Source organism: Aaosphaeria arxii, assembly GCF_010015735.1.
Source record: "Aaosphaeria arxii CBS 175.79 unplaced genomic scaffold BU24scaffold_8, whole genome shotgun sequence".
Taxonomy (NCBI): domain Eukaryota; kingdom Fungi; phylum Ascomycota; class Dothideomycetes; order Pleosporales; genus Aaosphaeria; species Aaosphaeria arxii.
In genome coordinates this window covers 1289292-1308492 of record NW_022983481.1, presented here as the reverse complement: position 1 = coordinate 1308492, position 19201 = coordinate 1289292, and the positions used below count along the sequence as shown (strand labels likewise).

The 19201-nt window shown below is 51.8% G+C and overlaps 5 protein-coding genes across 5 annotated transcripts; 2 read left to right on the top strand and 3 right to left on the bottom strand.

Moving 5' to 3' along the window:
* The first annotated feature begins 782 nt into the window (after nucleotides 1-782).
* BU24DRAFT_273462 (uncharacterized protein) lies at nucleotides 783-2082 on the top strand. Its single transcript, XM_033522615.1, has 2 exons — nucleotides 783-1715; nucleotides 1815-2082. The coding sequence occupies exons 1-2, from the start codon at nucleotides 978-980 to the stop codon at nucleotides 1866-1868; spliced, it is 792 nt and encodes a 263-aa protein (XP_033380608.1). The 5' UTR covers nucleotides 783-977; the 3' UTR covers nucleotides 1869-2082.
* BU24DRAFT_397253 (uncharacterized protein) lies at nucleotides 2033-4269 on the bottom strand. The gene is made up of 3 exons (XM_033525341.1): nucleotides 3526-4269; nucleotides 2958-3469; nucleotides 2033-2905 (listed from the first exon to the last, which is right to left on the bottom strand). The coding sequence occupies exons 1-3, from the start codon at nucleotides 3887-3889 to the stop codon at nucleotides 2294-2296; spliced, it is 1488 nt and encodes a 495-aa protein (XP_033380607.1). The 5' UTR covers nucleotides 3890-4269; the 3' UTR covers nucleotides 2033-2293.
* Nucleotides 4270-5327: 1058 nt separating this feature from the next.
* On the bottom strand, nucleotides 5328-12149 carry BU24DRAFT_273468 (uncharacterized protein). Its single transcript, XM_033522616.1, has 3 exons — nucleotides 6111-12149; nucleotides 5941-6054; nucleotides 5328-5890 (listed from the first exon to the last, which is right to left on the bottom strand). The coding sequence occupies exons 1-3, from the start codon at nucleotides 11859-11861 to the stop codon at nucleotides 5621-5623; spliced, it is 6135 nt and encodes a 2044-aa protein (XP_033380606.1). The 5' UTR covers nucleotides 11862-12149; the 3' UTR covers nucleotides 5328-5620.
* Nucleotides 12150-14374: 2225 nt separating this feature from the next.
* Nucleotides 14375-18298, bottom strand: BU24DRAFT_426122 (uncharacterized protein). The gene is made up of 8 exons (XM_033528896.1): nucleotides 17839-18298; nucleotides 17692-17784; nucleotides 17553-17638; nucleotides 16868-17496; nucleotides 16379-16815; nucleotides 16245-16324; nucleotides 16072-16192; nucleotides 14375-16018 (listed from the first exon to the last, which is right to left on the bottom strand). The coding sequence occupies exons 1-8, from the start codon at nucleotides 17872-17874 to the stop codon at nucleotides 14846-14848; spliced, it is 2655 nt and encodes an 884-aa protein (XP_033380605.1). The 5' UTR covers nucleotides 17875-18298; the 3' UTR covers nucleotides 14375-14845.
* BU24DRAFT_426121 (uncharacterized protein) lies at nucleotides 18211-19050 on the top strand. Its single transcript, XM_033528895.1, has one exon. The coding sequence runs from the start codon at nucleotides 18582-18584 to the stop codon at nucleotides 18738-18740; it is 159 nt and encodes a 52-aa protein (XP_033380604.1). The 5' UTR covers nucleotides 18211-18581; the 3' UTR covers nucleotides 18741-19050.
* The last annotated feature ends 151 nt before the right edge of the window (nucleotides 19051-19201 follow it).

Below are 19201 nucleotides of genomic sequence, written 5' to 3'. Positions count from 1 at the left end.
CAAATCGCTGTATACAGACACTGAGATTCATCAGACGACATGCATCACTGCATAAGTATAGGAGCAGTGCGGCATACCTCCGTGGTATGACGCAAACCTCCAGGCGGGACTGCACTACTCAATTGCAAGCATATCTACGCAAGAGCATAGCGACAGCTCCTGCAGGCATCACTACTATGTCAATGTCCTATTGTCTCACTGTATGCAATGCAACAACGTACACATCACCTCGAAAATATACATTTACTGCAATCGTTACAATTACACGGCAAGCTCCGTCGAAATCTCCAGAGCAGACCTGTTCTGTTCCCGGTCCCGCGTGGCGGCGTGTAGCGCGCATAACCAGTGGGGAAGAACCATCTCCTAGCTCCAGTTCTTACCTCTCAATATACAGGCCATGCTCGAATGCCGTTATCATAACGTTCGTCTCCGACATACATCTCATTCCGATCGATTCATATCCGCTCACTCGTGGGATTCCGATCTGCCGAGGTCGGAACAAAACATCTACCGACTATCTACTTTAGCAGCATAGCAGTTGAGGTGATTTTCCCACTACAAGTACCAACTACCTAGGTACGTACGTAAATATATTGATGCTCGGAATAGAGTCAGGCGCTCATCGATTTCTCCACCCCTAAAAGCACAATCTGACTCAAAGGGGGACGGAACGATTGTATTTTCTCCAATCTCCAACTTTGACGATCTGAACTGTTCTGATTCATGTTTGATATAGGGCGTGCCGTCGGATGACTCATTGGAACATTGGAACACAACATATAGCTAAATTCCGGACAAATAACGACCAAGTCAATCTTGACGGACATAGAAAAAGAACAATTCCTCAATTCCGATAACACTTGGACTTCCAATCCTGCTGGTACCTTGACCTCAAAACACAATCCCATCTGGACCTTCAACAACACCATCCACCACATAACAAACACCACCAAACCCCAACATCACCACCACACAATATGGCATCACAACCCTCCGCACCCTCCAACCCCAAACCCGCCCACAAGATCTCCCCTCTCCTCCCATCAGAAGCCCACCTCTACCAATCCATCCGGCACGAAACCTTCAAACCCACCATCAACAAGCTCCTCTACTCTTCCCCCCCTTCCACAACCACCCTCCAAAAAGTCATCTCCGACACCGTCCTCGAAATCACCGACGCCACCAAGGGCTGGCTCTACATGTCATGCCGCGACTCCTCCACGTCCGCCATGATCGCTGGCGCCCGCTGGCGGTACGTCGGCCCATCCTCGATCCTCACCCAGGAATCCGCCTCCCCAACCCTCGACCGCTTCTCCCTCCCCTTCACCGTCCCCACACACGCTATCCCCTCCCCGCGCCCCTGGCCCGAAGTCGAAGCCGGCCTCACGATCCCATCCCCCTACCCCGAATCCAACCCCGAAGTCTTCACTGCGCTGCTCAAGCTCTTCAACGACAACCGCCGCGAGATCCTGGCGAATCGCCCGCACTACGTATTGTACACGCTGGTGACGCACCCGGAGCACCATCGGAAGGGCGCGGGGGGGCTGCTCGTGGATTGGGGGTGCAGGGAGGCGGATAAGAGGAATGTGGAGTGCTATCTTGAGGCGAGTCCGATGGGGGAGCCGCTGTATAAGCGGTTTGGGTTCGAGAGGGTCAAGGTGGTGGAGTTGGATTTGGGGGCGTATGAGGAGGGGGGCGAGGTTTTTGAGTTTATTGTGAGTGGGATTTTCTCTTTTTTTTCTTGATTCAAGGGGGTTAAGAAGAAGAGGGGAAGGGAGGGGATTCAGGAGTGTTGAAGACTGACTTGTGTACAGCTCATGCGTAGGCCGGCGAAGTGGGAGCGTGAACGAGACGGGAAGGAGGCGTGAAATCAATCGACTTAACGCCGATCCGCCAGTGCTAACTTCAAGATTCGTTCTTTTCGACGAGAGACCACTTTATCAGACCTAAATCCTTAGGAATGCTTTCTATAACAAGCACACACAGAAAGAGAGGCAGAGAGAAAGAGAGAGAGAGAGGAACGTCTGGCGCAATCATAGAAGAGGATAATCATACATTTTATGTACTTGTAAACTATCCGCGCCCACCAAAAAAGGGCCCGGTATACCTCACTAACAGGGGGGTAGACTCTTTCTAATCAACAAGATATGCACGTTCGAAAATAACAACCTTGACCACGCCCGTACTCTGTTTGTCCTATTCGTACCCAATAGATGCAAGAAAAAAAAAGTACATATAATGCAACGGAAGATGAAACACTAAAAACGCCCTGCCACTTTCCCTACATTGCTAATCAATGCATCTTGAGACCAGCACGACTGCTGCCCTGAGCACCGTCGGTGTCGGGATCGTAGTCGCGATCTTTGCCGCTGTCTTTCCTGATGGGAACGGGCGTGGGGTTGGCTTCCTTGAGGGGAGCGCTCTCCACTCTTTCTGTGTCGCTGTCGCCGCCGTCGCGGCTCCGCCTGTGGCGTTCCAGCCATGCGTCGTCGTCGGACTCGTTGTCGGACTCGTCGGACTCGACGCTCGCGTAGTGGCTGTCGTTGCCCGCGGGGTCCTTGATGAAGCCGTCGATGATCCAGTACTGTATCGCGTTCATGATGAGCGGGAAGATGAACATGACGAAGGTGATTTGGAGCGTCGTGTTTCCCTCCGTCCAGCGCAGCGCCCAGTCACCGACCCACGCGATCCACGGGAGCAGCTGAAAGATGAGGAATACGCAGAACTTCATGCCGAGGAGGCCGAGGAAGTAGAGGAAGGATTGCTTGAGCCACCAGGTTGCGCGTGCTGGCTGGCCGTAGTTGCCGGACCGGATGGACTCGGGCGGGTTGGCGAGAGGTGTCAGGGCGGCGCCCTTGTGGATGAGCTTGAGGAGTACTACGAGAATGGCAATTCCGATGGTCGTCTACGTCGAATTAGCACGTATTCACACTGTAGTTTCGCAATTCAATACTTACGTCAATTGCAAGGTTAAGGAGGTAGAAAGAGCATGGGTTAGGTTGTTGACCATCCTCAGCAACAGTCTTTGCAGCAACATCGAACTTCCCAGACGAGAACATCGACATGACGATATTCGCAAGATGCAGCAGAACCGAGCCGAAAACCTGCTTCGACACATCGAAGAACCAGATCTTCAGCGGTCGTCGCGGAGTCTCGCGCCACCTCTTATACACCAACGATGACACCGCCAAAAGTCCAAGCGCGCCTTGCACGATCAGAGCGTAGGAGCCCAACAAGTGGCACTCGTTGTCGTTCTCGTCCATGGGGCTCATATCGGTCGCTGTCGGTTGTGCTGCTTGCACGTCAGGAACAGAAGTTGATGCTGGCTTCGACTCCACAGGAGATGGCGTAGGATCCGTATTAGTCTCCGCTGCCGACGATCCTTGGGGCTTTGTATCCGGTCTCGTCGGTCGTTGAGGTTGAGGTTCCGGATCCACGCCCTGGATTCCCATAAGTTCGGTCTCGAATACTACACCCGGACATTAGCTTCTATACTATACCAGTAAGACAGCAAATATCCCTTACCTAACGTCGAACCCGCAGGAATGGCGCCATTAGCCTCCTGCCCGTACCCAAACGACGGCGGAATAATCAGCTTCCTGCCCTCGCCAATGCACATGCCCAGCAGACCCTGATCCCATCCTTTGATCACCTGGCCGGCGCCGAGCTTGAACGTGAAGGGGACGCCGCGGTCGTAGCTGGAGTCGAACGTGCTGCCATCGCTCTCGAGCGTGCCCTTGTAGTTGACGGATATCCGGTCCCCGGACTCGGTTTTGCGTTGGCAGTCGACGGCTTTGGTCACCTGGATGCCTAGGGCTTGCGCGGAGGCGGAGGTGATGAGGAGGGCGGAGAGCGAGAGCGCGGGGAGGGGGGTGCTGAGGAACCGCATCAAGGTGATGTGGGGGCAGACAGAGAGTTCTGCCTGTGAGGTCGAGGAGGAGGAGGAGGTGAGCGGAAGTCGTGGGACTTTGAGGGAGTGTGCTGCTGTGTATGTGAACGGTGGCAGAGGGTGTGGCTGTAAGTTAATAGTGCTCTCGAAAATAGCCGCGGAGTGGCCAATGGCGGACGATTATGAAACAACCTGATGGGGTTAGACCCGGGTGAGTCCCGCAGCTCCGATACAACTACCTGGGTATCGGCCTGGAGTTGGAGAGTGTGAAACAGATAATTCAACAATACGGATGGTTCTGACGTGATGATTCCTGAAAACCATTGGCATGGTCTGAGCCGAATGAGTAGATCTGTGAGTTACCAAGACTGACAGGTATGAGACACCCGACTGATATTATGTGCACAGCCGGAGGCACAAAGGTAATCTAGGATGACCACGTGAGCCTGTAAAGCACCACCTATCAGTTTACATATTGCGTGTCATCTTTTTTTCCATATGTTCCATACATGATTTATCCATTGATAGTATGGTTCTGAAGCTCGCGAGCCAGGCTTTCGTCGTATGAAACAAAAACACATACATTCAAGTCGACTTCCAGCGAGCGATTCAAGAGCAACAATGTCGAAAGAAAGTAGTACAATCTGGAGCGTTGATCAATCTAGAACACCTCTGAAGTAGCTTAGCTCATTGTGAGATGTATATTGTAAGTGGGACTACCATTGTTGTTACCACCAATACAAGAGTATTGCAACGGTATACTATATAGACTAGCATGCCTTCCCCTCCCCAGCACTACAAGAAACTGAACCCAGCGGACGGGCAAAGTCAAGAGGCCGTAAAAGGAGCCATAAGGCATTCCATAAGAGGAGAAACACAACATTACGCCTCAAATGCCAGAAAACCCGTTACGAGTCCCTTTCCTCTCGTCCCGTCTCCCCCCGAACACAGTCCACAAAGACGACGAGAGGAACAAGATGACGCCAATTAGTGTTGGTGTTAGCAAGGCCGTTTTGGCTTTGCCATTGCTATCCCATCGATGTCCGGTAGTGAAATGCCCAAAAAAATTACATTACATTACGCACATGCCCTTCCATACCCCAAAAAAAGAAACCTGGAGGAAGATGAACGTCAAAATGGAATGAAGAAAAAAGTGAGTTAAAGTGGTAAAGGTGCATAGTGTAAAAAAAGGTAAATGGAGTATTGAAGAAAGAAGCTGTTTGGCTAGGATATATAAAAAAGAACTGTTAATTATCCCCTCCCTTGTCCTAACACGTGCGTGCGTGCGTTTTGGTCGTTAATATCCCCCTCCTTCCTTTTCTAATAACCTTTAAGAAGGGTGATGGTGGTGTGTTGTTGTATAGGTAGGTGTATGAGTGTATGAGTATATGTGTGTATAAGGGTACTCCTTTCCCACACTTTGTTGAAAGCCCGACCCTCTTCCCAATTCATTTCATTACATTTATTTACGCCGAATGCATTGCACGGAGATTATGGTAAAAAAGGGGGGAGAATGCGTGCGCGCGCTCTGAGGAACGTTGGTTTACAAACAGAAAAACATGATTTATTTCCCACAGAGGTGTATGTCTTTCCATGCGCCGATATCGCTGATGCAGGGGAAGTGATTTGCTTGCGGGTCACACTTTTCCACGTACTTTTTTCTGTTGCTGTGGACCCGAGCGTTTGTGTACGTCTTCACGGTCTGTTTGGGGGACCGTGGCCGGCTATGCCTTATGATTTTCGTAATTTCATGAGTTCCGGTGGTTTGGAGGGATCGTCTGGATCCAGGAATTTGGTCATGACTAGGGAGAGTTCTTTGAACTCGACGGGTTTGGTGACATAGGAGTTGAAGCCGGCTTCTACGCACTTAGCATAGACATCGCCAAGGACGTTGGCCGACAGTGCAATGATTGGATGTCTTTTGTAGGCGTTCTTCTTCTCCCATCGTCTTATCTCCTTGCAGGCTTGGTAGCCGTCCTTGTTTGGCATGTGGAGATCGCACTGGAAAAGTTAGTTATGATAGACAATGGAGTAAGGTTTGGAAGACATACAAGGATAATGGAGTAGTATCCCGGTGGCTTGGAGAAAACCCTATCGGTACATTGAACGCCATCCAGAACGGTTTCAGTCTCGATAGATATCTTGGCAAGGAATTTCAAGACCACCTACATAATTGTTAGTTTCTCTCGAAAATCAAGTCACTTGAACTAGTAAAACATACCGTTTGGTTGATAGCGTTATCCTCGACGAGTAGGACCTTGTGGCCCTTGTCTCCAAGCCGTCTTTTCAGCTCTTCGAAGACGAGCTTTTGGTTGAAAACTACTTGTTGTGCGGAGTCCTGGTTGCGATCCGTTGACGACTCTCGTTCCTTCTGGGGATCGAAGATGACAGCAAACTTCGATGGCTTAAGCGGTCGATAAATGAACCGAAGCCGACGATCGAGAGACAGCTGATCATAGTCATACACCGGTGCTTCCCTGATTAGCTCTTTCTTTTGCGTTGGGTCAGAAACGACAACGATGGAGGTCTTCTCATGGACTAAAGAGCTTAGAATCTGATCCATGATGGCGATGACTTCGACTGTGTTGTGGAGTACCAAAACCACATGTGTGAAGAGGACAGGATCATCGCCGCCTATCATACGCTGTGCCTCGACCAGATTGGGCTGGCCTGTTATCTGGTGAGGTATTCCCTGGGGCAATGTATTCCGAATGTGTCTGATGGTTGCTTCTCGGCTATGGACCAGAGGGCAAACTACGAGGATCGAGTACATTGGCGGTTGAAGGGCGCTTCCTAACGGTGACAGGCTACGGCTGATGCTGACTTCCGGCGAGCGAACCGTCTCGTCTGAATTGAGAGTCAGAGATGAATCATCCGATTTAATGTCCTGGTCGCTGCCCAATCGTTTCACTGGGAGAGCAAGGTTAATGGTTGCATCCTTACTTTCGGAATCCTGCAAGAACGACGAGGCAGAAGACCTTTCTGAACGCAGACTTGACTTGGCGCCCCCAGACGTAGGCCCGATCGATGGATCCGAACTGCCAGACGAGAGCAAGGGTGAATCGCGTGAACGCTCAGAAGTTGTCAGGCTAGGCGCGGGAGATTTGACTGAATCACTATAATCGGATGAAATGCTGAGGATGCGTTCCTTGTGGGCGCTCGCGACGGAAGGGATTTGAGGGATAACCGGTCTCTGGATGGCTAGAGGTGTTGGTGGCGCTGCACCTGCCAACGGTTCTTGAGAAGGAGTACCTGGTGTCGGCGCAATAGGTGTAGGATGATCATCATCTGTCGGGAGACCGAATTTGAGTGTGAAGAAGAACGTGGATCCCTTCTCTGGTACACTGCGAGCATCCATCTTTCCGCCATGGAGTTCGACAAACTGCATCGATATGGCCAGCCCGAGTCCAGTGCCACCGTGCTGTCTTGTGCTGCTTCCGTCAATCTGGCTGAAACGCTTGAACAGATATTTGGCCTCTTGCTGGGTGAAGCCTTTGCCCGTATCGATCACTTCGAATTGAACCATTGTTTCGTTGTCATTCAACTCGTTGGACTTGTCTGTTGGGCACGTCCTGCAGCGAACAAACACTTCACCTCTTTGCGTAAACTTGATTGCATTGCCCACCACGTTGAGGAGGACTTGTCTGATGCGGAACTTGTCACCTTTGACCATTGATGGTACACCCTCTTCGACGAGGTAATTGAGCTCGAGTCCTTTCTGGATGGCCAGACCCATGTTGAGATCGTTGACCTCCTCTAGCAGCGAAGGAAGGTGGAGCCATTCCATGGTTAGCTTGATCATGCCTGCTTCTACTTTTGATAGATCGAGAATGTCGTTGATTAGATTGAGCAAGCTGTCCGTGCTTGCCTTGATGATGTTGACATGTTCAAGCTGCTCAGTGATGAGGGGGCTGTCCAGGAGGAAATTGACCATTCCGGAGATACCATTCAAGGGTGTGCGGATTTCGTGGGACATGTTACTCAAGAACCGAGTCTTTGAGTCCATCGTCTCCTTCAGAGTTTGCTCGAGAAGTTTATGGTCATTGATGTCAGTGGCAGTGCCATACCAAGTTTCTTCATCCTGCTCTTCTGCAAGACTCTTCTCTAATAGTATGCGCACAAGGTGCCATCGATAGTCACCGTCCTTGTTACGCAGCCTGACCTCCGTGCTGTAAGACGCCCGACCATCGGCGTCCTTGCTGATCTTGAGGATGCCGGTGTCTGCCAGTTTGGACAGTTTGGCTTGAGGCATCTCCATATCTGACGAGGCACCCGGGCTTGTGACTGTTCTCTCGGTTTCAGAAGATTCTTCAGAGGAACTTGAATCCTTCCGGCCGTAATCTGGTGGAAGCGTGGTAGGCACGTTCGTAGTTATGCCGTCATCCGTCATTTCGGGTAACTTGCACTTGATCACATCGTCAGGATGCACGAATTCTAAGAAACCATTGCCATGTGCTTGTTCCTGTGTTTGTCCGGAATAAGTGATCCACTGGCTGTTGCAGAAGCTGATGCCGCGTCGGTTAGATACAACGAACACGATTTGAGGACTTGAATTAGCAAGGGCGCGATATTTTGCTTCAGATGCAGCCGTCTCCTGCTGCCGAGCGGCATTCAGTTCAGCAAGATGCTGTTCGTGGAAGTCCATGTTTGTTCCGATCCAGTGGACGATTTGCTGGCGCTTGTTCTTCAAGGGAGCAACGCGAACATAGAACCAACGGTAATGGCCATCGAAGCGCTGTAGTCGGACCTTCTGTTGCAATTGTTGTCCGGTACGCAGTGATTTATTCCACTGCTCCAGATAGGCATCCCGATCTTCGGCATGGATAGCATCCCAGGGCTCTTGAAGGACTTGCCGCGAATCTCTCCCACGATAAACAAGGAACTTTGAGTTTACCCAAGTCAGTGTACCTGTTGTGGGGAGAGCGGTAAATATCTGGACGGGGAGGGAGTCTATTATTGTACGCAATAAGCTTTCCGATGGTGGTGGCATATCAAGCACTTCGGGGAGAGATGTATTTCGGACGTGGCCAGGAGGAGCGGGGGAATTGACACCTGGTGTTGTTGCTGCTGGGAGAGATTGAAATGAGGAACTGAAGTCTGCACCGTAGGAATGTAACAATGAGTGGCCCCGATGCGTTGCTGCGGGTGTTGCTTTGTTGGGCTGACGACGAGAGGCGCCGGATTGACCTGCTACATTCTCTGAAGGAAGTTGTGAGGAGCCATTCTCATTTCGAGGAGTGGGCGTATCCTCGCCCAGGTTCTCTGAAGAGGCGCTTGGGTTGAATCGCTTTGCTGCTCTGAGCTCGGCTTTGCGTGCAGACTGGTCGGACGATGTGGCTCCTGGAGCAGGACCTCGACTGGATCTCTTTTTCGCGTCGAAGTAACTCTCAACAGCTTCTGCTCCAATAAGGTGCCCTGGGGTACTACCAACAGACTGTTTACTGCTGAAGCCCATCGCCGAGGGATCCCACCCGGGGGTACCACCAATAGAGCCACCTGGGCTATGCTTTGATCGACCAGAGTAATCCGATGGGCTCGTCACGCTACCAGCGGCAGACCCTCCAATCGTCTCCAAATCGAGGTGCAATAGATCATCCAGTTTATCTTGGTCAGATAAGGGTGTGAAACCAACCTGCTGTGGGGAAATGAATCTGCGACTTCGAACACCTGTCGCCTGTGCTTGGGCATTAGTATACTGCCATGCGTTGGAGAAAGACGTCGCAAGGTGAGGTCCAAGCAGCTTGAGAGAATTAGTTAGATTACGTGGATATGGTACGGTTGGCGAAAGGATGGACAAGATGGCGATCGGGGCTAGTCGCTGAACCTCTTCTGTTGGAGGTGGCGACTTGATGGATTGCTCAGATTGGGAGCGGGACATTGAGGGGGTTTGGGTTGCTGAACTCAAAGGCTGCATAGGTTGGGATAAGGTCGGGTGTAATAGTGGGATGTGGGTGATGGTACTAGCCCTGTCGATGCCAATTGCTTCCACCACCCCATATTGTGTGTAGTCTTGACTTGAACCTGAAGGGTTGAAGGTTTCTTCGTCGATCTTGCCACTGGCGAAGAACGGGTTTTCAGCAGGGTCATTCTGGATCGCGGGAGAGGGGGCTGGAGATTGCGCCCACGGAGAACTGGGGAATTGTTCGTACTCTTCGTAACGGGGTTCTAATTTTGGCTCGTGCTCGGCCTTTGCTGCAAGGCTAGCACGACCCTTAAGATGTGTGCCTTTGTGAGAATCGTGTGCGGATGAGGAGGCAAGCTTGTGTGAGGAAGGCTTGCTTGATTGTTCGTCGTCTTCGGTTTCTGATATGGAGTTTTTCCTTGATGCTCCCAGAGAGGTTGAGTAATCTCTCGTCAATGTGACCACCCTACCGCGTTCTAACACGCGGTTTACCCCGACATTGTCGATTAGAGCATCCGGTTCGTGGTCTAAAGCACGCAGAACGGGGAACACTGCTGTTTGTGGTTGCGTCAAGAGGTCTCCGCCAACGCTCGAGAATTCCGTGTCGCCAAAGTTAGAATCCTTGATGGACGATATCGATGGGTGACGAGGTGAGCCGTCGAAGGACACTGGCGATACCTGACGCAATGGATGATCTGCTCGAATCGTAGATTGTGGTGCATGGCTAACCGTTCTGAGTGGCCCTCTTGGCCGAATTGGGGTTCCGGGCGAAGCATGGTCGGATGGATCCTTCCGCTCATGGCCAGCGAACGAGTGTCGAGAAGCAAACTTTGGTCTTCTTTCTGGGGCAATGCTTGGTGATGGCACATCTTGTGACTGAGGATCTTCGAAATTCCGTCTTGTTCGAATTGGGCTTTGTTTTGTCTCAGCCGGTTGCTCTTGCGGTGGGTGTCGTGTGTCGAGCACAACTGAGCTGTGGGTAGTCTTCTGGCCCCAGGGAACGTTTTCAATATCGGATGCATCGGCGGGAACAGCTAGTGTCGCGCGCTCTGCCCCATACCAGTCCCGCATGATGGTCGTAACAGCCTCCCACCACGATGCAAGACCGGGTTCTGCCCCTATTTGCAGAACGAGATCGTAAAGGCTAGGACTTGGAAATCGTGGGTCTTCCATACCGGGACTGGGAAATGGCATCCTACCAGGGGCGAAGGGTGTACCAGATGCCGCAGGAGTACTACCTTCAGAGGCTATTCGTTCCCTAGGAGTCGCAAAATCCCTGGCATAGGTGGCAGATACAGTTGGCGAAAGCTTCGTAAAGGGCTGATGGAACGCAGAGGACCAGGCCATTGGAGTACTAGGCACAGTAGGGAAAGGATAAGATGGCGTACGAAGCGGATAGCCAGCAGGGGTGGGTGGCATGCTTCCACGAATTGTCCTGGCGGATTCTGTAGATTCCGTTGAGGCTGTTGCACCGGTTGGCAAAGGACTGCCGAAGGCGCCCTCGAGGGTTGGTGACATGCTGGGAATCGGCTCCTCCTTGATGGGCGATATCCTGCGAGTCCCGAGGGCGATATTGTTTGCGCTGGATGCGCTCTTTAGGCGCGCACGTTGCTGCTTTTGTAGCATCTTCAACTGCAGGTTGCGGAGCCTCTCGATCTCCAACTCGTCCGGAGACGACTTCTCACGAGAGAAATCATCCTGGCTGTCATCGCCGCCAGTGTCTAGTTCACTTTCTTCTTGTGTGCAGTCGCTCAATTCGCTTTCGGTCGTGGTTTCCTCGTGAACACCGGCTGGTGACGTCGATGAATCCTGGGCGGAACTACGGGGTAGGCGAGGTAGAGGAGGACGATTGGCATGCGCTGTCTGAGATGTGTGGGATTGTAGTGTGTGTGATGCCTGGGATTGGGATACGGCGATATCTAGAAGGCCAGTGGGAGTGGCTGTGGCTATAGGAGTCGTGATGTCGGAGTGGGTGCTGGTGCTGGAGGCGGTAATGTCGTCGTTGGCGAGGTTGGTGACGTTCGTGATAGGCGTCGACGAATTTGGCGACGGTAGCGGATTTTCACTCATTATTGCATCCCCTTTCTCCCTCCTCCCGCTGCTGAAGAGAGTAGATGTCTGACGGATGGAGCAGTGGCCGTCCAAGCAGAACAAGTACACCTACGGGCGGACACATTCGGCGGTTGTGTGGTTTAAGGTGTGGTGTGTGTGTGGTGGTGGAGGCGCAAAGGCGGGAAAGGCCCTGGAGAGAGGATGCTTGCTGTGTCGGCAGCCAGGCACTATGACGTATTCAGGGTGATTTAATCGGGGCGAGCCTGTTGGTCACCAGCGCACAACTCACATAGTAGGGGGAGAGAGAGAGACACACACATGCACGCACACATACAGTGTACACTAAATAGATAGGTAGTCAGGTAGAAAGACACAGCCTGATGCAGTTGCAGTTATTGACACCGGCACACACACACATATGCAGAGAATCGAAGCAAAGAAGCCGGCAGAGGCGGTGTCGGGATCAAAGTTGGCACCAGCCGTGGGGCAGTAGTAGAAACAATTCAAGAATTTAAAGAGGAACTCCCTACAAGGGCATACACGGATGGGTCAGGTTGGGTTGGATCAGATCAAGCCACAGGTGAGTTGCAAGGAATGGACGAATTAGGTCAGGTAGATGTGAAGATTTTGGCTGAGCGCGTGGTGGCTTTCCTAAAGGCCCCCCTTCGCACTCTAGGAAGGTCACGGCAAGCGGGTGCTATCTACAAGTACATATGCAGTGGCCAGGGAGTAACACTGACTGTACGTTTACGGTGTAGGACTGTAGGACAGGTTACGGACGGTAAAAATACGTTGCCTGGCCTAGGATGTGGCTGAAGAGTCAACCCGTAATAGCAGAATTGTTGAAGCGTCTATCATCAATTCCAGAATGGGCACGTTCACTAGTTTGAAGGTTCATTGACTTGCAGTAGTACGGTGTACCTCGTGGTAGTTGAGGCTTGGAAGGGGAAAACCTGGGAGGGGGAGCATACAAGGGCCTACTATGTAACTACAGGCAAGTAGGGAGGATGACAACGAGTAGCAGGGCAGGGTACGAAGTAGGGTGCGAGTAGGGCAGTATGGCGGCACTGGCGGACAGAACACTAATGATCAGGTTGGGTTGAATTGAAGGGGGAGAGGAGAGAAGAGTGGAGGGAGAAGGTTTTAGTTTCGTTACCAAGCATACTCGTAAGATGATTACTTACTTAAAACGAATACGAGCAAAACAGGTTAGGAACAAGAGGCAAGGAATAATATATTTGTAGCCCATAAGATTTATTGAATGAATTAATCTGGTGATAAATCGAATTGACTCTATGACTACAATCTTACAACTCGTAGCATCTATTGATACGAATGACTATGAGTGCGGTGAGTTGTTGAAGAGTGTAGTACGAATCCCCAGTGAAGACGTCAGCCAAGGCGGCGCTCGCTAGGAACAGGGTCACACTTCATCATCAATGATGCCTGTAGACTACGAGTGACTACAAGTGACTATTACAACGAGGTACTCCGTTCTCTCTCTAGAAGACTGTCAGTAAGCAAGAGGTTTATGGTAACTCGTAGTCACTCGTAGCCACTCGTAAGGTCTTCCTTGCCATCCACGCCACAACATTCAACCCTTCCAACCCACCCTCGTACGTTTTCTTTCCCAACCCAATTCCAATTTCTTCCATCATTCGGCCCATCTCCAAATCCCCAATCTTCGATTCACGAATCTCGATTACCCTATTTCTCGATCCCCTCTACGTACGCTTTGACCGCTTGCAGCATCCGCGGCGCGCGCCCCCACTGCACTTCAGCTTTTCTCGCTGGGCCAAAAGAGAGCATACGGCTGGCCTTGTCTCTCGTGTGATTGGTTGGCACAGCATACCGTCACACAAGCCTCGTAGGAGAGAAATACCATAGCATCCGAATGCGGAACAAGCGTGTCCCCATAATTAGCCCGCTAGCGTTCTCGATGTCGCCTAGCGCCGTTTGTCTTACATGTGTGTGTAATTGAAGGAACAGATGTTAGAACAAGGTACAGGTTAGATGGATGGGAGGTTAAGCCTCGTACATGGGACTATAATTACATGTGCACTTCCCATCGTGATTTACACCTAGCAATCGAACTTTTGTTAAATGTGCATCGTATGTTTTGTCGCCCTATACGCGGTTCGCTTGTAACGTAACCTATGCCGCTAGTTATGGTATGGAACGGACTAACTACTCTACAATTCACTGTACCTGTATCTTCATCTACCCAGAGGCTAGGTGTATACCTACCCGCACCTAGACCAGACCAGCAGGTATACTCAATCGAGGATTGGTTTACATCGTCCTCTCTCCGTGGAGATGCCGGTTCGAACAATTCGCCGCGCCGAACACGCCACTTGTTCGCCCTGTTTGCGCCCTAATAATCGACCGAGATACCTACCAGCGCTACCTACTCAGAGAACAAATATCACATTTCCCATAGTCCAGTTTCGTCCACAGACATAATAATAATCAAGCCAACGGTAAGCAGTTGAAAACCCATACACACTAATCCATTTCGTACCATAACGACGCTACGGTACACACGTAGGAGTATGTCAAAATAGTATTATCATAGAATCGAACCCGCTAAACCCCCTTTCAAAAATGCACCCTCACTCTTCTATCTAGAACTGTATCTACAAAAAGGGGAGGAAGATGAAGAGTGTCACGCCCTGCCCTACTTTCTCCATCTCTCTCGCTCGCTGCGTTTACCCAAACTAACTACCTCCGCACCCAATTGTAAATTTGCACACCCCACGCCTACCGTTACGGACCGACGGACAGAAGAAAGTGATGATCACGAGGCAAAATATCTACAGAGTGTGTATATCCAAGGTTCTTCTGTTGCCCTTCCAGACTAAGGGGGAGGTGGGGAGCCCAACTTACGTGCGCACGTGGCGAGCCAGGATAGTGTACCAAACAAAAGCCAAACGAACCAACACCCTACCTCCGATTCTCGACCCAACTTTCTGCGTGTGTGTACTGTACTCGGTACATTAGACTTAGACGCCCGAGTAGGTTCCGCTGGCGATGCGCTTGACGCTCGCGACGGGCTTCCACCCCACGATGGCCGGGCTGGGCAGCGGAACGGTCTCGTCGGCATCAGCGAAGGGGTCGGTTTCCCCTTCTGGCTTTGCGTCGATGGGGGACGGCTGGGAGACGCTGAGGCCGCTGCCGAAGCTGAGGGTCTCGTCGCCGGTGACTTCCCAGCGAGCTTCGGTGTTGCCTGGCTTTGCTTCGCCGTCCGTGGCGAAGCGGACGCGCATCAGCTGTGCGGGCTGGTCTTTGGTGAAGGTCGCTTCGCCGAGGCGCCAGTAGATGAGGCCTCGTTCCCGTGAGAAGGTGCCGGGGGGCTTGGACTGGCAGGATGTTGTCTTCACGCCTGGTTCGAGGCGGACGACGAGGACGAGGTTGCGGAGCGTGATCGACGATGCATTGCCCAGGTTGTAGTCTGGGTTGAGCGAGTAGTGTAGTATCACTGACGTCTGGTTTGGCTCAACACGCCACGCCGGCGACAGGACGAGCGGCGCGAATGTAGATAGATTGCTGCCGTCGAGGTGGACTTGATAGTGGAAGGCCACCGACGTCTTGGTGATCTTGGTGAGGTCGACGTTGTACGTTCCCGGGGCGTCGGGTGCTTGCTCAATGAAGGCTGGATTGGGCGCGACCTTCTCCAGAACGGGGAAGTTCTCCAATCGAATGTTCTCCGTCCCGAATGGACCTGCAGAGAGATCGACTGGATTGAATGCAAGCGCCACTTGACCGATGACCATAGCTTTGGTCACCTTTCCTTGTTCGAACCATGCGCTAACCGTCTCGACCAATGACGCATTTAGCCCTGGCTCATGCAGGTCTGGGTGTCGGATGGTCGTGCTGGCAGAGCTGCTCAGCGAACGTCCAGATCGCACGGACTGGGTATCGGAGGCTGCGTGGTCGTCGGCAAGCAATGTCCTGTGGGGAAGCTTGAATGCTGGCGATGACGGTTGGGGTGGGAGTGTGGTTGCAGGAAAACCGCTTGAACCAGGAGCAGAGCCGCCTGTTGAGGGCAGAGGAGGGATCGATGACTCTCCGATGCTTGTGAGCTCCGGTGTCGCGGGATTTGGTACGAAGATGGTGTTGCGAACATCTCTTCGGCCACGTAACGTGTTTGAACGTCTAGCTGTAGGTGCAGCTTGCTGCAAATAGTCAGTCGATGCCACATGGTTTGAATAAGTCCAAAAAGGCGTACCGCTCGGAGAGTGTTCGCTAGCGTAGCCACAGCCGCGTCCGCATCCCCATCTTCTTCCTGGATGGGCGCATTGCGAATATCAAGTTTGAACTGCGGCGCAGGTGCACTCTCACCGGGAACGCTGAATGATGTCAGTTGGTACATAAAGATCTCGGCGGATTGGTTTCTCATACAGGCCTGCCTCCCTCTCCGCTTCCGTAATGGCGTCAATCGCCGACGGAGGAACAGAGAAGCCCTCGGCGTCTTTCTCAGGCTATTCATCTCGTTAGCGTAAAGTCGACGGCGCTTGCCCACGTGAAGAATTTACCTCCGGTTTGACGTCAGCTGCGGGAGGAGGTGACAATGGCTCATTCAGTTCAGGAATGGTTTCCTGTGCTGTACCATTCACCGAGCTGGCGCCCGTGGTTATCTCTTGAAGAGGCTCCGGGCTGGTAGCGCCATTGGTCCTCTCGCTTGCAGACTGTCGTGTCTGTCGCGGCGAGCTAGAAGCGTCCGATGGTCGCGGAGTCAAGGACAATCTTCTCGATGGTGATCCTGGCCGATCGTTCGACATAGACGAGCCGGGCGCATCACGGTCCTTCGCCTTGCCTTTACCAAATCCACTGAATGCGGAGCTGAGATTATTAGAAGATGATTTCCGCTCTGGTGACGATGCTCGACCATACGGGTGGCTGCTCTTCCTTCGACCCAGCACTGTCCCAAAACGTTTCAGACCCTTTAGGCCGCTGTGCTTAGTCTCATGAACTAGGGTTGACTTATTAGTATGTCAATCCGTGTGCGCGAACCGTTAACGTACCAGATCCGCTCTTCTGGCTCCTGTCATCTTCGGCCGGTGGTTGATGTGGTGTGGATGGAGGAGGAGCAAGGCTCCTAGATGGCGTAGCAGTGTTACTTTGCTTCCTTACGGGCTGTTGTCTTTCCCCACTCTGCACTCTTAAAACGAATGTCTTGATCTCATCCGCCGTCTCAATGTTGAGCAAGACATTCAGTGTTTCTTCTGCACTGATTCTGCTTCTCTCCACCTGGTCCACCTCGTGTGTCTGGAACTGTGTGAGGACGTCGCGCAGGTGGTCCAGCCTAGATTCGTCGACTGCCTGCAGTTTTTCAAAAACGTACGGTGCTTGCGATTCCCACTGTAAGGTCGCCTTCTCGACATCGCCAACTGCATTGGCGACTTTGCTCGCCTCAGCCTTGGTACCCTTGTCCCTCAGTTTATCAGACTTCTTCTTAGCGGTCTCGATCTCCTTAGACATGGCGGCGAGGTTGCCAGAGATGGTAGCCATGGCTTGAACCTCGCGATTGGTCGTAGCGAAGTCGCGGAGTGGGCGCTCGACATCTGCGTCAATCTTCTGTGCGAGTTGGTGGTGCGATTCGGCGACGGCCTCGGTTGCGCTGACAATCTTCTGCCATGGTGTTGAGAACACACTGTGTACCATTAATATTTCCACGTTCTAACACTGTCGTGGCGAGAGAGAGCATACCCCAAGTCTGAGGACTCGTCCGGAGGGTGCTTGAGAGCTAACTTTCGAAGGCCCTGAACATAGAGTTCCTCCACACGGCGCCGTTCCTGCGGATTTATCAGCATTCGAAGCCCGCGACGGGACTGGCGTATCCACTGACCTGGAGCCAGTCTGCGATGTGCGAATTGAGCTGGCTGACATGGCGCATGCGATCATTGAGGAGATTGACAGCTTGCGCAGGCGGGAGAGTGTCCTAGGAGAGGGTCGTCAGTGGATGGAGCTTGGGCAGCTCGGGGAATTCACTTGCCAGCAGCGCTGGATAATCTTTGCGTTGTAATTCCATGAGTTCGAGATGCGGAGGAGAGCGGCGCGAAGCCAGAAGGGAGCGAGTCAAGCCGTTCACATAGAAATCGGGTCCGGAGAGCTCCTCGCGGAGGGTGGAGAGCTGTCAAGATCGAGGACGTCTCTTCGCTGTCAGTCGACGGCTGGGGCTGATCCGTATTGGGATTAGACCCGAATGCTGCGGTTGTGCGCGGGTTGACGTAACGTCGCAACTTGTCTGTTAGTTCGGCCAAAGGGCGTTATGGATGTTGGCCTAGTGATAATAATAGGAGATGGGTTATCATGAGACGAAATGATTAATCAGTGAATGCATTGGCGACGGTTGTAGTCTGGGATCGTTACGAGGAGGGCTTTCCTGGATGGAGTTGGGCGAGGCTGCTGCTAACTATGGCGAGTGAGTGAGTTGGCGGACTCACCTTATTTTGTTCCGGTACGGGGGACTGGGTACCTGTTAGTACGCACTCACGCACTGTATGTATACCTACATTGCACTTGCACACTGGAAAGACAGGGAATATCTTCCGGCGGCTCGGAAACTGTTCAGTTCTTACCGAAGACCTCACTCCTTGGCAACAAACACCCACCATCGACCTTCTACGTCTTGGTCTTCGTACTCGTACCTTTCATAAGTCTCACATTCGGTCAAATAGCAACACATTATAGTTTGGTGTTATCTCCTCAGTTTGACAACGCATCCACCATTCAACAATGGCGATTGCATCATCGTCCGACTGGCATTCGTCGTTGGGTTTCTCTGCCCGACTGACAACAGTTACTAAAATGCAAGTATCCCCTGATAAGCTAGAGAGCCCTCAGCATGGAAGACCTAGCAAGAACTGTTCCATCGCTCAACGTGTCCGAGATTAGTTGTCATGGCATAATGTTGTTGTAAAACAAGCTCGCAATAAACATTGTTTTGAACGTCAACAATAACAATGCTACTGAGAAGGACGGTTCATTCGGGTCAATTCAGTCTAAACCTAACTTCCAGAATGCCTCAATTCTGACAAAATATTGAACATTTGTATCTTGGCAATGGTATTGCCATTGGGATCCAATTTCCTGTGTTATCGCAGTTGGCTTGCACTCGCTTGTTGGACCTCATACCGATATAGATTCTGACTTGGATTTAGTTCGCTCGCGCTGCAACGTTGTGACCCATCAATATCCCCTGTAGATGCCCGCAAAGAGGCAACCATAGTAGAAGCACAACTATATGATAGCGCAACTTCATCTGTACGAAATATTCGTCAACCTTGATATTTACTCAGCAAATTGACCTATGCAAGGATGACTACAATGAGCGATGCGAACAAGCTATTCACGAT

Bases quoted from the DNA above. Each gene is read 5' to 3' on its own strand.
- BU24DRAFT_273462 (XM_033522615.1), top strand. From the start codon at position 978: ATGGCATCACAACCCTCCGCACCCTCCAACCCCAAACCCGCCCACAAG. The intron at 1,716-1,814 runs GTGAGTGGGATT...ACTTGTGTACAG, and splicing joins GCGAGGTTTTTGAGTTTATT to CTCATGCGTAGGCCGGCGAA.
- BU24DRAFT_397253 (XM_033525341.1), bottom strand. From the start codon at position 3,889: ATGCGGTTCCTCAGCACCCCCCTCCCCGCGCTCTCGCTCTCCGCCCTC. The intron at 3,470-3,525 runs GTAAGGGATATT...GTCCGGGTGTAG, and splicing joins TCCTGCGGGTTCGACGTTAG to TATTCGAGACCGAACTTATG. The intron at 2,906-2,957 runs GTAAGTATTGAA...AATTCGACGTAG, and splicing joins TCCTTAACCTTGCAATTGAC to ACGACCATCGGAATTGCCAT.
- BU24DRAFT_273468 (XM_033522616.1), bottom strand. From the start codon at position 11,861: ATGAGTGAAAATCCGCTACCGTCGCCAAATTCGTCGACGCCTATCACG. The intron at 6,055-6,110 runs GTATGTTTTACT...ACAATTATGTAG, and splicing joins ATAACGCTATCAACCAAACG to GTGGTCTTGAAATTCCTTGC. The intron at 5,891-5,940 runs GTATGTCTTCCA...TAACTTTTCCAG, and splicing joins GATACTACTCCATTATCCTT to TGCGATCTCCACATGCCAAA.
- BU24DRAFT_426122 (XM_033528896.1), bottom strand. From the start codon at position 17,874: ATGGAATTACAACGCAAAGATTATCCAGCGCTGCTG. The intron at 17,785-17,838 runs GCAAGTGAATTC...ACCCTCTCCTAG, and splicing joins AAGATTATCCAGCGCTGCTG to GACACTCTCCCGCCTGCGCA. The intron at 16,019-16,071 runs GTACGCCTTTTT...GACTATTTGCAG, and splicing joins TAGCGAACACTCTCCGAGCG to CAAGCTGCACCTACAGCTAG.
- BU24DRAFT_426121 (XM_033528895.1), top strand. From the start codon at position 18,582: ATGGCGATTGCATCATCGTCCGACTGGCATTCGTCGTTGGGTTTCTCT.